Source organism: Carya illinoinensis, chromosome 7, assembly GCF_018687715.1.
Source record: "Carya illinoinensis cultivar Pawnee chromosome 7, C.illinoinensisPawnee_v1, whole genome shotgun sequence".
In the NCBI taxonomy this organism is placed as follows: Eukaryota; Viridiplantae; Streptophyta; class Magnoliopsida; order Fagales; family Juglandaceae; genus Carya; species Carya illinoinensis.
The window spans coordinates 30,005,846-30,022,745 of NC_056758.1; the positions used below are offsets into that span (position 1 = coordinate 30,005,846).

A 16,900-nucleotide genomic window follows, 5' to 3' on the forward strand; every position below is an offset into this window, starting at 1 on the left:
AAAAGAATGCAAGAATTATTTTCTCACATATATATATTTTTTAAGAATAATATGATATATAGTCGTGAAGTGTATAGCTATCAAGCAGTTGTTTTAAAAAAGTATAAAATTTATTATTAAAAAATTAATTCTTTTTTATATAAATTTAATATTTATTTATTTTTTAAAAATAATTATACAGTATTTACTCAGTCGTAATTGTGATTATCATTTCCTTTTGTTTTAAACAATCTCGCTTCATATTGGCTGAACTATTGTTACTAAAAATCAAGATGTATATAGTATGGTTAATTCAATGCTGATCTTTTTTGAGATAAAAGAGGCAAATTTTGACATTATGCCCATGCCAATGCTCTAAAGGAAAAAATTAGCGTTTGCCACGTGTACGGGTAAAGATTAGGATCCATAGAAACCCATCGTCATCTGTGCAGTTTGGGATCACTTCCGAGTCCCAAAACCCTAGCCCATCTCTCCCTCTAAAAAGCAGAATTTGGGTTGCTACCACCCGCGCCGAGCACCAACACTAGGATCAGCAGCCATGGTAATCGCTCGCCTCTCAAACCCTAATAATGCATAATGCCATTTTTTCTGTCAATCGATCCCTAAACTCATTATCACTGTCCTTATTTTTGCAGGGTATCGATTTGGTCGCCGGTGGCAAGAGCAAGAAGTCCAAGCGAACCGCCCCTAAATCGGACGATATCTACCTCAAGCTCCTCGTAAAGGTTCCCCATCTCCCTCTCTCGCTTTCGCTCTCTTCCTTGTATATGTGTGGAGCATTTGATTTATGGTTGACGTGGATTGCTTATATGTGAACAGCTGTACCGTTTTCTGGTGCGGAGGACCGGGAGCAATTTCAATGCGGTGATACTGAAGAGGCTCTTCATGAGCAAGGTCAACAAGCCGCCATTGTCTCTCTCCAGGTTGATTCGTTTCATGAAGGGCAAGGTACCTCTCTCTCTCTGTCTCTCTCTGTCTCTCCCCGTTTGTGTGTGTGTATCTTCTATTTGGTTGCTGAGAGAACCGAGGAGAAAAAGACAAGAAAATATACATAAAAAGAGAAGAAAATATACATTTGTTTAGTCTTTTTTGGTGTCTGAGGAGTAGGGACATATCAGTTCGGATCTTGCAAACTTGAAACCGTTATGTTTCGTTATTGGCAAACCTGGTAGATAAAATGACAATTCGTTCTTATGTCTAATTTGAAGTAGAAGACCATACTTCAATCAATACATTCAGTTATAAATTTATAATTAAAATTGAACTTATGATTTGCTCTTCAGTTACTGTGTTTTGTTCCGGTCCAAAAGGGGTCTTATGACCTAAAATAGTGTTTTTCATCCTATTAGTGCCTTCTACATTGATTGAAATTGTTTCTTATATTGATGATTAATAGGGCTTCTGGTATTTATATAGGGGGATAAGATTGCTGTGGTTGTTGGAACCGTGACAGATGACATCCGAGTATATGAAGTCCCCACCCTGAAAGTGACTGCCCTGAGGTTCACAGAGACTGCGAGAGCTAGGATTGAGAAGGCAGGTGGAGAATGCTTGACATTTGACCAGCTGGCTCTCAGAGCTCCTCTCGGACAGAACACGGTATATTATTTAGAACTTTTGCTGAAGTCCCTCTGTTGTGCCATCTCAACTAGTTTTTCAGTTTGCGTTCTCTTAGTCATTGACAGTTAAATGGTTTTTTAAAATATGAAATTCGTTCGAATACTCATGAATTGAATAATGTTAATTATGTTTGACTACCATTTTATGGGTAAACAAAATTTTATTGATATTATGTTTGGCTTTTAGCGATGTACATTGGATGGCTGTCATTAGTTACACGAGGCTGATAGATATGCAAACTAAAATGCAATTAGATGAATATGTTGTTAGCATGTTTAGTTTATTATAGATCAGAATATGGAATTTTCCATTTACACAAAATAGTGGCTTTTGGTGTTATTGGACTTTATTAGTCATTACACAAGTTCATTATTCATGTAACTTCTACGCGTTTTATTCCTAGAACTTCTGTGCATAGTTGATGGGCTAGCATGATCTGGCTTATAATGTTCTCAGTTATTAGGAAATGGTGCATCATATTGATGTTTCATATGAAGTGATTAAAGCCCTTGATGCCTTATGTGTTTTTGGCTGCCTATTGGAAAGGATGCCGAGGGGGTGTTAACCAATAATACAAGAAGTACACTAGAGATGTGTGTCTATTGTTGGAATTGAAATGTATACGAAGTCTTATAAAGAAAGGGAAAGTATACTTTCCATGCCCTAACTGACAGACTTTAACTACCGAAGCTCACCCTTGACCAATTTTGGCTGTTAGATGAATGGGAAATACAATTTTGGGAGTGTTTTTTTTTTTTTTTTTATAACAATTTTGGGAGTTGAATCTTAATGGCAGGTGCACACATAGCTTTTTGATAGTAAGAGGGTGCAATGTGTCAACTTTGATAGTTTGGGGTATTACAAAAACATGTGTGTTAGAGGGTGGATAGTATAAAAGAATCTAGATTTGGAATAGCGTTTGTGTACTTTTTTTAAAATTTTGCCTGGTGCTACTCTAGCACTAATGAGGCTCTATTTTTTAATGTAATTTTGCTAGCTGTTGAAAGAAAATGTAATTTCGGATTGTTCACATGAAAGATGCAATTTTTTACTTGTAAATACAATTTCCAGTTATTTTCTCTGTGATTGGTAACTTTATGGTACCCTTTGGTTCTGGTTACTAGAATTTGCATAGGGGACCATCAGAAGGTTAGGATTGCTGGGCAAGCTTGGTGAAATCTGAAATGTTTTAAGCTGAAAAATGAAAAAATAATACTGGAACGGAAGGATGGACCTTTCAATATTTACAATAAGTAAATGTCATTTTGTATTAAAGCTGTAGAGGGTTTTGCTGAAAATTCAAACGAGTTGTTTGTATTTAATTGATAGAACTTCATTAATTCTATATTAGTCAAATATGGATATACAAATGAAAACGTCTTGCACTCCACTCCACTTTTCTATTAAAATATTCTTTTATATTGAAGTGAGAGGAACTGTTAAGGAAAATGATAATGGCAAATGCCACAGGTTCTTCTTAGAGGTCCAAAGAATGCTCGGGAAGCTGTGAAGCACTTCGGACCGGCTCCAGGTGTGCCACACAGCCATTCAAAACCCTATGTACGATCAAAAGGAAGGAAATTTGAGAGGGCTAGAGGAAGAAGGAACAGCAAGGGCTTCAGAGTTTAAGCTACCAAACTTTTGCCTAAAACACAAATGCACTCACCGATTCTGTGCAAACGTGTTGCAGATCTGGCTCCTTTTTCATGTTATATTGGGCTGGTTTTCTTTTTTCTGAGACTTTTTTTCTATTATTAAAAGAAAATTTTATATGGCTATCGTTTCCATTCAGTCCTGAAATCCGTTGGATATTAAAGTTTATTGGATGCTTTTCTTGAGTTTTGTGGTGCCAAATTATTATCATTGAGTAGCTTTTTTTAAGCTTAGATTATTATTTATTGCTTCAAAATACCTGAGTAATGCAAACAATGCTTTGATCCGTGTGGGTATCTGATGTTGCTCACCCCACTCCCAAAAATAGAAAAATTTGCATTTTATCATACTCAAGCCAGTCAAATCAGGAAATAGTAGCTATAGATTGAAATGAATTCCATCCTGCCTGCTCAAAAAGTTTATAGAAATGTCAACTATTCACAACCTCACTAGTTGGACCGGGACATCGTCCCAGGAGCATTCTCATTCTGAGACTCCATATCTATATTTACCCCCTCCATTTTGACCCTCCGCAGCTCTCTATTCCGGCAGAGTCTCTCTATTTAGTGTATGCTACCAGGCTAGTTGGGGCCATCTATTGCCCAAGGCACTTGATCTCACCGTTCTTACGCAGTATAAGGCTCCAAATTTGATAGCGTTGGCCTGATGTTGAGTGGGGCTTAGTTAGGCCAAGGCTAACTGGTTGGATCGGAGCCCAGTACGCGGGCCCATAGCCACCTTTAGGAAGAGCCCCGACTTATCTTAATACAAGAGTCTAAAACGGGACATGACCCGAGAATTATATACATATATATATATATATATATCAGATAGAAATTGAGATGCAATACCAGCCAAGATGAGCATGTTTGAATATATTCAGTTTTAAAAAAAGAAGATAAGAGGGTGTTAAAGAAAAATTGATTTAGAGTTTTTTACACAATTGGATAGTTGATAATTTTCAAGTAGCGATCCAAAGCAAATCCAATTCACATATCGGATTATGTGTGATTTCAATCCCTGCCTCTCACACCAAAATTTTGGTATTGTATCCAACCCTTTAAGGCTGAAGATAAATCTTATTGTCAATTGAGGAGTCTTGTTTGTTCTTTTTATGCCCTAATCAAACGCATTGTTCTAGATCCTTAATTCCCCCAGGGGAAATGACGGCGTATTCAACTCTATATGTCTTAGCTACATGACTATCAGTTTCAACACTCACCATTTTTCCGGACAATATTGCAATATGGAGGACTAAAACAACATTTCAATAGAAACGTGAATGTTAAACCCGCATCAATCTTCCCCTTTTCTGAAAAAAGAAAAAGAAAAACTCGATCTCGAGTTTTGAAACGCGGATCATTGGATAAACGATCTTGACTCAACTAAAGGAAATTTCATGAATAGGTTGGGATGATGAACCTGAGCCCGTTGCTGTCATGTGCTTGAGAGAGAAAACCAACATATATTAATATGCAAGATTGTGTGCTTCCCAGCCGAAGAAAATTACCACTCATTCCTCTTTGACTGTTTTATATGTGTGAATCTATTATCTAATGACACATCATGAGATGACGAGAGAATATGAAAAAATAGATAATGAATATACTTTTTCTTTAAATATTTGAGTTATTCTCTTTTCAAGTCAGTGTGTAAAAGTAAAACACACTATCTACATTGCTTAAATGACAAAATTTGATTTTAAGATTCAAATTTTAAAATTTATTTTTTTAATTAAATTATACCACATAAATATTGTGTGATGTGAATGCCTTACAATAGCAGTATTCTTAACTATTGTAGGTGAGCTTATAGGTGTCATGAACTTGTTGAATATTTTAACATGAAACATAAATTTTAGGATTTTTTATTTTCTATGATCCAAGGCATTATTAAATGATAACAATTAGAAAACCTACATCTCTTTATTGTTGTTTGATTGAGAATATGGTTCAACTATGACAGAAAGATCATCTTAATAATTTTACCTCTAAATGTCTCTTAATGGCTAGATGCACAATTATGTTGTAAGGGCATGTTTGGGATTGCAGTGGAAGGTCTAAAAAGTGCGGTATAATGGTCTAAAGTGCTTAAATGACAAAATTTATCTGTTTGGTAATTTTATATCAAAATACTTCTAAATCAAGAAAAATCATAAAACTATGTTTAAGCAAAAGCATCAAAGTAGTGCTTTTTGTCATAAGCACTTTAGAAAAAGTAATCCATATTTTACCGTACTATATACATTACAAAATGACCCTCATCATTTTAACACAATGACAATTTTGTCCATCTATATTTTTCATTATTCTCTTATAATTTATTCAAGACTTTACCCATCAATATTTTTCATTCTTTTCCTATCACTTATGCATCGTTGAAGAGATTTTCTTTTTCATTATAATTACTGAAAAATCTATTAGACTATTTTTGTTATTATTTTATTGTAATATTTAATTTTTATTAAGTATATGCCATTTTATGTCATTTATATATCAAAAAGTATCTTTTTAATTTGTTTCCGAACAAATTTATATGTTTGAAATTGTTTTAAAGATACAGATCCTAAACAATAAATAACTTTTTAATAGTAGAACTTATTACGTTAAGCTCTAAGCTATAAGCCTTAAGTTAAAAAATAATATTTTCCACCACAATTCAAAACATGCACTAAGTCAAAATCCTTATCCCTATCGGTGCTTAAATAGACTTCTAGGCATCAGAAAATTTAGAGATATTTGTATCCGATTATAACTCATTATATAAGTGATATAATTTGAACTAGTATAAACCTATAGAAATATGACTACGTGGACACCGAAAATCTTATAGGAATTCCAGTAGAGCAAACGACTTTGTTAGTAATATTATAAAAAAGAAATGATTTGTAAAAGGTCCGAATAAGTAAGATCATCATAAGCATTTGTAAAAAAGTAGATTATAATTTAAAAAAATATATAAAAATAAATAAATTGTTCTTTTTGAATGGACACTTTTTTTTCAAAGAGCCTAGGACCTATATATTAGAAATTTGTCCATACGTAGTTGTTATGTAATATTAGTCTGCCGAATCTTAAAAAAAAATGGTATAAATAATAAGCATAAAAATTAAAATATAAATTCAAATTTCAACCCACCCTGAAATTACGTCCACTAAGTTTTTACTTTGCTCCTATGGTATTGTACTGTGGCTGTGGCTGTGGCTGTATGTGCATATGGTGATGGGTACATGTGGTCCGGGCTGTTGTGCGTTGTGGCAGTGGGTTTGCAAGGGAAGAGTCTTCTTTTTCGGTGGGTGGTTGGGATTTGTGGTGACTGCGATTGTGGGTGTTTTGTTGTACAAATGCATCAATCTTTCATCTTTGTTTTGCGATGGATAACGTGCGGTCGGGATTTGGATAGAAAATAATCTCAATTATTGCTCAAATTTAATTTAAAAACTGATGCAAGATAAACACACTTGAGATGGGCGATCCAATAATAATAATAAAAAAAAATAGAGAAAATGACTGTTAAAAAAATATTACAAATAATTAAATCAATATATTTCTATCAGTTTAATTTTTTAAAACAAGTGATAATTTCATATAATATCAAAATAAAAATCTTAAGTATGAACTTTGATTTTACAGTACTCTATTCCATCAGCTTAAGTACCCTATTCCACCAGCTTAAGGTTTTAGAACGGAGATAGAATTATGAAATAGACTAAGGTTCCATTTAGAATTTAGACTAAATTTAGTTGTCTAATTTTAAACTAAGTCTAACATTTAAATATCTAACTTTCAAATCACAAGACTATTTCAACTCAAAATTTCTTTATACGCGAGACTCGTAATATTTTTTAACTTAATACATCTTTACACGTGAGATCCTCGACCTTTAAATACATCTAAACTCAATTTAATATTTAAATATATTTAAATTCATCCTAGATAAATCTCATAAAATTTACTTTATTATTTCAACTCATTACTATTTATAAAAAAGTCAACTTATCTTAACATATAATCGGAGCATAACACGTCCAACTACATTTAAAATCAATTAATCAGAGATATATCTATCTAAGGTAGGGAGTCTTTGTTAGAATGAAATGAAAAATAAAGTGGAATAGGAGATTTTTATGGAGGGGGCATTGGTTTGAAAGGAGGAAATGGACTAAACGCTGGCTTCACGGTGCAGGCCCTGCACATGATTGTTCACGTACAACAGGGAGACTTCCTGGATAAATATACGTACAAAGTCACAGTTTTGGTGTTGTTGGAACTCGGGAATGGGTACAATCATGAGATCCCAACGGTCCAAGAAGTAAATTTGACTGGCCAACATAAATCATAAATGGACTACTGTTTGTATCCCATCAACTTCATAAGTATTTTTGGAAGGGCTTTCTTGTTCTCTCATACAAATGGGCCATGTCATAAGTATTTTTGGAAGGGCTTTCTTGGGTGCTTATACTTTATAAATAATACGGTTGATGAGATAAAGTATGAGGACATTGATGACTACTGTTGTACATGACTGTCCTTCTCATTCCTCCCCACCCTTTCTATGCTATAAAGGGAAAAATAATTTGTATAATTTTCATGTGTGTAAGTCTTGATTTGAGAAAGATTGAGATTTATTATGAAAAAATGAGTTTATACGGTGTGGGGTTTGTACACTTTAAAACTCTATCCAGTATATTAATCTTAATGAAACTTGCATAATGGTATTTTAAATAGCATAATGTATTTTAAGTGGTCATATCAATAAATGTACCGGTAATTTAGCTTTACAGACAATCAAATTAGAGTAAAAATACACATATTCTTTTTTTCAACCTATCGTCGATTTGAAGTAAAATTATAAAAAGTAAAATGATACTTGCAGTTATGAATATACAAACGTTTTGCAATCATTTTGAAATAAGTGAATAAATACGAGATTTATATAAAAAAATTAATTTTTAATGATAAATCTTATTTTTTTTCAAAACAACTACATGACGCTTATAAACTTTATGAATGTATTAATCATCACTCTTATAAAAAAATTTGTAATTTATCATTTTCCTTCCATAAAGTTATGATATTAAGACCCAAGAAGTTCCATAATTAAGTAAGAAAAAATTCAATTGCAAGCATAATTATACATTAATATAATATGATTGGTTAAAAAGTAGATTTGATTGAAAACAATACTAATTTAAGTTTTGAATATAAAGAAATCAGTATTAGTATGTAGATTAGTACGTGACTTTACTTATATATAATAAAATTTATTAAGTAATTAATGAGCTTTTGTAAGAATTTAAGGTGATTGATTAAAAATAATATTAATTTAAATTTTAAATATAAAAAAATTAATATTAATATATAAATTAATATCAACTTTACTTGTACAAAATTCGTTAACTAATTAATGGGTTTGTTGGTGAAAATGTACAGCAACACAATTATTTTTTTATCTTGGGACTCTAGCGGGAACAACTTTGCAGAATTGCAAGCAACTTTTACTGGTGCAGAAAGGAAAGTTTACTGTGCGTGGTGCAGAATTTGCAAGCTACTTTACTGCCATGGTTCCTTCAGCGTTTCTGGTTCACCAGACGAACCGAATAAAGAAAATGGATTATACGATTGGTAGATTTATTGCAAACAGTGCTCTGGAAACTTTACAGCTGACCAGAATCTGTTGGATGATATATCATGACGCTGTGCTTTTTATATTTGGATGTATTCCGTGCGTCCAGGGTCGAGAGAGAACTGTTAAAAGGATCACGAGTTTCTAGCTATTCTTTGACCGAGTCAACGAGGGAATCAATAATAATCGTACTTATGCTTCATCAGATGTTGTCTATGGACTTGATTTCTTTATTTCATTTTCAGCTTTCATCTTGTAAATTTCCTTGGCAATGTCTAACTTGCAATTAGGGCCCCATGTAAATTCTCAAGGAAGCTTGACGTTGGAATCAATATTTAGATCCATCTGTTCTCGAGAAAGGCACATTTACTAACTGATGCTATTTATATGTTTTTTATTATTATTCTTTTATTGTTTTTTTTGTGCTCAAATAATTGAAAACTATATTTTATTTTTTCTTACTTTTCTAACCAATAACACATCTAAAAAATTGATGAAAATATAATTATTAAAAAGTTGGTATATACTATTTTTTCTGCTGCCCGACTCCTCTTCATTGAGATTGTGCACTTCGTATGTAATCCAACGGTTTAAAAAACTATATAACTAATGCTATTAACCATATCCTCGTTACACTCGTTACTACAGTTTTAAAATATGTAAATCTTATTTACTCTATTTAAAAAATAATATAATTTTTTATTAACCATATCCTCGTTACACTCGTTACTACAATTTCAAAATATGTAAATCTTGTTTACTTTATTTAAAAAATAATATAATTTTTTATAAAAAATAATTTTTTAATATAGATCTTGAATTTATTAATTTTTTTAAATAAAATACATAGAATTTATATATCTTAATATAAATATCATTTATCTTTTACCATCTTTGAATATTTTTTTATTTTTGTAAAGAATATTTTTACCGCACATAATAGAGTTTTTCCACGGAGAGAATTGATACTATTAAGAAGGGAATTACTAGGTAAGGAATGCCCGCCAGAAAGCTGAAAAAAGCAATTACTAAGCTCATTTTCTGACCGCATAGGAACCTTCCTCGGCCCTTTCCAAAACCCCCCTCCCGCCCCCCGGCCTCTACAACCGATATAATCATAAACCTCATTCTGCCCCTTCTCCTCTCAGGCTCGTCTCTCTCTCTCTCTCTCTCTCTCTGTGTTATGGAGGATAACCAGAGCTATGCTCTCAACGGGAAGATTATGCTATGTTCAGTGGTCACTGTATTCCTTGTCCTACTCATCATGGTCGGCTTTCGTATCTTCTCTCGATGCTTCTTCGACAATCACCGCCGAAGACGCCGGCGAGCCCGCCATTCCTCATATTACTCCGTTACCCCCAACACCACCACCTCTACTCAAGGCCTCGACCCCTCCATCCTCCATGCCCTCCCAACTTTCACCTACTCCTTTAAAACTCACGACTCTCCGCTGGAGTGCGCCGTCTGCTTATCCGAGTTCGAAGACGACGACAAAGGCCGAGTCTTGCCCAAATGTGAACACTTTTTTCACGTCGAGTGCATTGATACGTGGTTCCAGTCTGTCTCCAATTGCCCGCTGTGCAGAGCCCCGATCGTGGCCGATATTTCGGTGTTGAAACCCGAAATCTCTTCCGAAACGGAGAATGAACCCGTTGGTGCACTGACAGAACCGGCTCATACGGAAGCAGCTGAAAGGGGTGTCTCGGAGTTTTCACAGCCGGTGAATCTGGGACCCAATGGTTGCCGGAGAAAGCCATCTGAGCTTATGGGTGTAGTTGTAGAGGTGCCTCGGTTGGGAGGGTTGGATGAGATGGATTCGGGTTCACCCGGGGAATACCGGGCACTCTCGTTGAAGAGGATTTGTAGCATATGAGGGGAATATGCTGTGATGCTCATGAATCGGAAGTCGAACCGGAGACAAGGAGCAATGGGTGGCTGTTCCGTGTTAGCAGAAGCACTGTCTAAGAACACATGGCACTAATCTTGCATGTAAAAATTTAGTTATAACTACAATTATGTATTAATACGTGTATTAATCTATTGTAGTTAATAAAAAATAGATTTTATTAAAAATAATATTAATTTAATTTTTATATATAAAAAAATTAATATTAATATATAGATTAATACGTAACTTTATTTATATGTAATAAAATTATCTTACATGTACAGCTGGCGCTTAGCTTAGCTCACTTATATTGGATGTACATAACTCCTTCGTTTAACACTGTTTTCCTTTGATTTCATAACGTGGTGGGAAACTTCCAATGTTCTTAGCTTAAATGCATCGTGACAAAAAAACCGAAAAAACTAACAAGAAACTTAAAACAACATGAGTGTTTGAATGGCATTGCATGCATGAAGATAATGTGAAAGTAGTACGATACAAAGGTACCAAGCTGATACTCGTGTCGTAGAAATTTTAAATGTAAAATTTTGCATTTTCCTTTTGGATTGTTGCAATTGTACGATTAACGTTAAAGTATAGAAGCTGCAACAAAATGACATTCCAACTCTTTAATTTTTATTTTTCTATCCGGCCCCTTGACATTATAACTCAAATTATTATACTATTTCATTTCCAAAAAAAATAAATAAATTATTATACTATTTCCAATTGTGCTTATAAAAATTGGGTGTTAATTTAAAATTTCAAAACGATCATTGCGTTATAATTATGCAATTTAGGTTCTTTGTTATTAAAAAGTTGGCGTTTGATGTCTTATCTTTTCTTTTAAAGAAGGGAAATTGAAGGAAAAAGAGGACCTCTATATTTATCCTGACTGATTCATGCGTCCTATATTTTTTATTTATTTATTTTATATATATATATATTATTCAATTTTTCTCTTGGTCGGAAATTTCCTGGTCAACTTTGCGGGTTCTTAGAGGCAGAGACTAGCTAGGTAGGTGAGGTTGACTGTAAGGCATGCAGTCAGTCACATGCCAAGCCTGGCCCTATAGGCCCGATTGGGACAGAGACTTGTTTCACGATGATATTCGTTAAGTTTCTAAACAAAAACATAAAAAAATAATTTAATTTTTTTTTAAATTTTAAAATAAAATTGTATTATAATAATATTTTAATTTTATAATATTTTTATTCAACTTTTCCTTTCTTTTTTCAAAACTTTATAAAAAATTTTACCTCAAATTATTTCTAACTCTTTCATCTCAATTCAAATATCTCGTTACTATTCAAAAACAATTTCAACTCCCAAATTTTACCCTCTGCAGTCACATGCACGTCACAACTATGTATGACCATCTAGATTGATTATATTATTCGATCTGTATATAACATAATATATATCACTTAAATAGTAATATTTAATTTATAAAATTTAAATTTTAAAATTTTTATTCTAAAATAAATGACACCGTGTAAAAACTTGACTAGATGTGTTATCCAAACTATAAGAAAACAAGAAAAATACTAGTTTGTCCCCCAAAGTGCCCCCAGTTTTTCCCCTGGTGCAATTTATTTATTTTTATTTTTTATTTTTAAAAAAGCTAACATGCCCCCCCCAAAATACCCTTCTCTCTGGGAGGTCCCTTTTTTTTTTTTTAATTTTTATTTTTAAGAAAAAGCAAAAAATAAAAATAAAAAAAATTTGCAGTTGTGGGGGGGGGGGGGGCGGGTTGGGGGGCATTGTCCTAAGGATGATGAACTAACCTGATCTTGGGTTACCACCTCTCCTTTTAATTTTGGGCTGTTACTCACATGATCAGTTTCTCTGGATGCCGGAGATGGTTCTCGCATTTGTAAGGGCGGTGGATGGTTTCTGATTTTCCGAGTTCCCCAGAAGTCGAGGTCTGCCTTCGGATATTAGGCCTAGATAATGTGGGCTTCTTGGTGTGATGGGCCTGCGACAAGGTCAACTTAATAAACCTATACAGAATAAGTGGGTTTTATTTTATTTTATTTTTTCAAAAACTTACACCATCTAAACTGTAGTGTTTCCCAGTTGAAGCCCATGATCAGTTTGGGCCCATGAAAGACTATGCACGTGTGTTGCACTTGTGTATTAGAAGTATCAGTAATGCTATATACAATTGTAGAATTGATAAATATTTTACAATCATTTTGAAAAAGAGTAGAATTTATTATTTGCAATTTTTTTTTCCATATGGGTCCTGTATTTAGTCATATTTTTATGCACTTTACAACTGCAAATATTATTTCTCTAAAAGTATAGGGTAGATAACTCTTTTGTTTTTGGGTAAGTTAACGTCGGGAGTAATGTACAAGGCATGATATTGTGGTGTGATTGTAATATGTGTATTTAGCAACTAAATACTATATTTATCCCCAAACAAAATTGAACGAAATATATTTTATGCTAGTTTAATAAACAAGCTCTATGTAAGTCCTTTATAAAAAAATGGGTCTCACTAATAAAAAATTAATTTTTTTAATATTTTTTAATATATATATATTTTTTTAAGATATGGTCTACTTTTTTACGAAGGTTAACATGAGACATGTCTATTTGAGACTTGTACAAATCATTTCTCAAAAAATAATATACTATAGTAATTAATGTGGAGTTGTAATCAAGAAATTATTATCAATATTTTGTCATTTAAGTTGTCAAGATGATTAGTTTCAAGTTTCAAATGTCTGACTAAATTGTTATATGATTCAATTTAGAAAGAGATATACATATTATGCAAGTTCTATAAATTTTAATGTTGTAAATGTAAGATTTTTTGATGGCGTGGATTTCACGTGAACATTATCACTCTTTGCATTAAAAATACTCAATTTGATTAAACAATTAGATGGATTGTAATTCAATAAAGGGGTCATCCAAAACTCTTAACTGAAAAAAAGTTGGGCAGTCTCTGCACACAGCTTTCTTTCTACTCTTCACTGCTGTAATTTAGAAGGCGATGCCATTACACGTTGGCACATTTTATCTAAATGAAGTCTGTATCCCGGTACGGTTTTACGAAAGACCCATGTTCAATTCGCCATTTTGTTGAAGTTGCAACCAATCCGTTGTTGTAAAATATGATCATGAAATTGAGTTTTCCCTTGGATATTCCTTGTCAATGCAAACAAAATGCTGTCTGCGAGAGGCTGACGTTGTCACCATGACAGTCTCTGCGTTAGAAGCACGTAAAGGACAATCTGAAACTATAGAAATGGAAATTTATCATGGTTGATGGTACCCAGATTTCTACATGAATTGTGGCGTTTTCATTTCTTCATAAAGTTGAAAAGCATTTAAGTCAATTCCACCCAACTTCAAATTCAAGATTTCATTGGAGACGTTCTTTTTGGTTAGCAATTAATTTCTTTGGCCTTTGAACATTAGATAATTTAGATTGTTTTTTATTGGGTACGGAGAACAGAAAGCTAGCTGGACTTAAATGGGTTCTGATTCATTCATAATTGCTTCTGATAAATTTTAGTCTGGGTTAAAGCAGTACATGAAGTCTCTGTTCTTCAATATTAGTTGAAAATAACTGACATTCTTGATTGCATTGTGTACTATACTTGACTGTCAAAACCAAGCTGTTTTTGAAAAGCTTCGGCTTTGACATGCTTATCAAATGTTTGTGATGAAAAGAAATGCGGCAAACAAATAAATAAAGGAATGGAAAAAAGCTAGCTGTATGTGTTCATATGATCAAGCCACCAGCGTACGGCACTCCCGTTTGAGGCAACCAGTCATCCCCTAGCAAGAAGTTTGCCACCGTGTAATTAGCAACATCCGTGGCATTCATCACGTGGTAACCAGACCATGTCACTCTGTTTGTAGTGTTTGATCCGGGTCCCGTGTTGTTGTACTCTGCATAATACAACGTGCTTAGCGCAAATTCCCCATTCCACGCCATCCAACCAGCAGGATTTATCAATCCATCCATGAAAGTTTGCACATAAACTGTCCTGGAGTACTCCTTCCATGGCCTTCCCAAGTACGTCTGAGTTGTGCCATTGCTCGATGCCAAATCATCTGCAGCTCTAATCCTACAGTTCTGAATTGATGTACCCGTGTTCTGATTTGGGTCTGTTCTTCCTTGAGCTGTGATGGCATTGAATTGTCCACTCATTGGCAGCCGAGGATATAGGTTACAATTTTGGAAAACAACTGCAGCGTTTCCAAATATAAAATCGACTGTGCCATATATGTCACACTCTCTGTAAAATTGTCGGAGAGAATGTGTGTATAAGGTGTCCTGGTACGCTTCAAAACTGCAGCTGTAAAACGTAGACAAGTCTGCCCCATTTCGAAGTGCCACCGCCTGGTGCTTGATTGCCCCGGCTGTGTTGCGGAAAGTAATGTTCACGGCCACAAACCCTGGCGCGACCACAGCTGCAAAATCAACGTGAAACCCATTAGATCTTATGATATTATATTTTGTTTACTATATGTGAGAGTATATGATATCCATCCTGCATTTCTAATGAACATTGATAATTGTTTACTGATGGAGCCATATTAGTTCACTCTGGCACGCTAAATAAAAATTAAACTGCTTGTACTAGGTGGGAAATGATAATTTATATATACCAAATGTTGCGGAATTGAAGGTTGTCCACCCATCAACGACGCTTCGGTTGCCCGTGATAATTGTCTGGTTGATACCGTCTCCAATCATCATCAAGTACTTTTTGTTCTTGGCAATGGACACGTACTCTTCGTAAACACCTGCCGTGACGTAGATCAAGAAGTAGCCATCGGCTGTAACTGAGTTGTTTGGAGCTGCAGCAATGGCGTCACTAATGGTGGTGAAGTTTCCAGTTCCATCTTGACTCACGGTCACGATGTCAGACACCATAACCTCATCACCATTATCCGCCGACTGCAGTAGCTTTCTACGACTTGCTGACTCGTAAATAGCTCGCGTCCGGCTCGACATTTTTAAGGGCAAGCGTCCATTTTTAAAACCAACTTGTTTCCTCTTGGGCTGCCATGCTGTGCTTTTCTTTTTTCCAGGCACCCAACCCTTCGTAAAAAGAGCTAGAGAGACGCTATACAGCTTAGTGTCATTAGCAAGTGGGATTTCGAGGCCCTTCTTTATGCCCCAAGCTGAAGCCGTGGCTTGAAGGCCATCCGAACAAGTTTGCTCGTTCGTTAAAATGGCGCTAAGCAAAGTTTGGATATCCTCCGCTCGGTTACTTGAAATAATTCTTCCAGTTGAGTTTACAGTTTGGAAGGAGCTCAAGAGGAAATCCATGTTAAGTCCGGCAAGCAGCTGGCAATCTTCGAGCGCGCGAATTGCTGATGTTGTCAAGGTGGAGTTGTGCCTTAGATACTTGTCCACCAGCATCAGAAATTTGCGGGATTGAGACAGTGCTTTTCTGACTGAATACCTGCTATAGTAATACACATTGGCCGTGGTTTGGTTAGGAAGTACAGATCTGCAATAAGCAGGGTCCGGGGCGGACTTGCAAACGGTTCGTGATGAGACCGGGCTGGTTGAATTGCTATCAGCAAAAGAAAGACAGACGAACAAGGGAAACAGAACGAGGTATGAAAAAGTTAAGAAACAGGAGAGCTTGGAAGCCATTATTGGTTTCAGTGATCTTTCAGACAAGACAAGGGAGAAGCTAAGAATGTGCGGCATGGAGGAATGACCAATGGGTTGAATATATAGGGAAGGGAAGTACAATAATTAAGATTTTTTTAGGAGGATAATTAGGTTAATAACAATTATATATATATATACAATATAGGCGGTCATAGAGATCAAGGAATTTTCCGTGGGTATTTGTATATATATGCGAAGTCAACCTACATCTTGACTTGTTCCAAAGCGCGTTGGTGATCTTGGGATTGATGTTTGTAAAGTTAATAAATATAGTCAGTTGCCATGAAGATAGGGATAGCAAGCTGTAACGCAAATTGACATTAATTTGTGAATCAATAATCATCAAATAGCGATCATCGGAATTTGGTGATGGCTTTTGTCTCATACTGGTATTATATGCATTTCCTTTTTTGTCAAACGTTGTGGGGTAGGTGCCAGCCATCGCGGTGACAAATCC

General features: G+C 34.6%; 3 protein-coding genes across 3 annotated transcripts; 2 read left to right on the forward strand and 1 right to left on the reverse strand.

Annotated features, from left to right (window-relative positions):
• The first annotated feature begins 382 nt into the window (after nucleotides 1-382).
• Nucleotides 383-3,458, forward strand: LOC122317430 (60S ribosomal protein L18-2-like). Its single transcript, XM_043134525.1, has 5 exons — nucleotides 383-541; nucleotides 636-725; nucleotides 820-948; nucleotides 1,417-1,599; nucleotides 3,091-3,458. The coding sequence occupies exons 1-5, from the start codon at nucleotides 539-541 to the stop codon at nucleotides 3,247-3,249; spliced, it is 564 nt and encodes a 187-aa protein (XP_042990459.1). The 5' UTR covers nucleotides 383-538; the 3' UTR covers nucleotides 3,250-3,458.
• A 6,492-nt stretch (nucleotides 3,459-9,950) lies between these two features.
• LOC122316883 (RING-H2 finger protein ATL5-like) lies at nucleotides 9,951-10,922 on the forward strand. The gene has a single exon (XM_043133713.1). It carries the CDS (start codon nucleotides 10,082-10,084, stop codon nucleotides 10,769-10,771), a length of 690 nt encoding a protein of 229 aa, XP_042989647.1. The 5' UTR covers nucleotides 9,951-10,081; the 3' UTR covers nucleotides 10,772-10,922.
• Nucleotides 10,923-14,334: 3,412 nt separating this feature from the next.
• On the reverse strand, nucleotides 14,335-16,491 carry LOC122315026 (probable pectinesterase/pectinesterase inhibitor 7). Its single transcript, XM_043130708.1, has 2 exons — nucleotides 15,423-16,491; nucleotides 14,335-15,224 (listed from the first exon to the last, which is right to left on the reverse strand). The coding sequence occupies exons 1-2, from the start codon at nucleotides 16,477-16,479 to the stop codon at nucleotides 14,530-14,532; spliced, it is 1,752 nt and encodes a 583-aa protein (XP_042986642.1). The 5' UTR covers nucleotides 16,480-16,491; the 3' UTR covers nucleotides 14,335-14,529.
• Nucleotides 16,492-16,900: the final 409 nt, after the last annotated feature.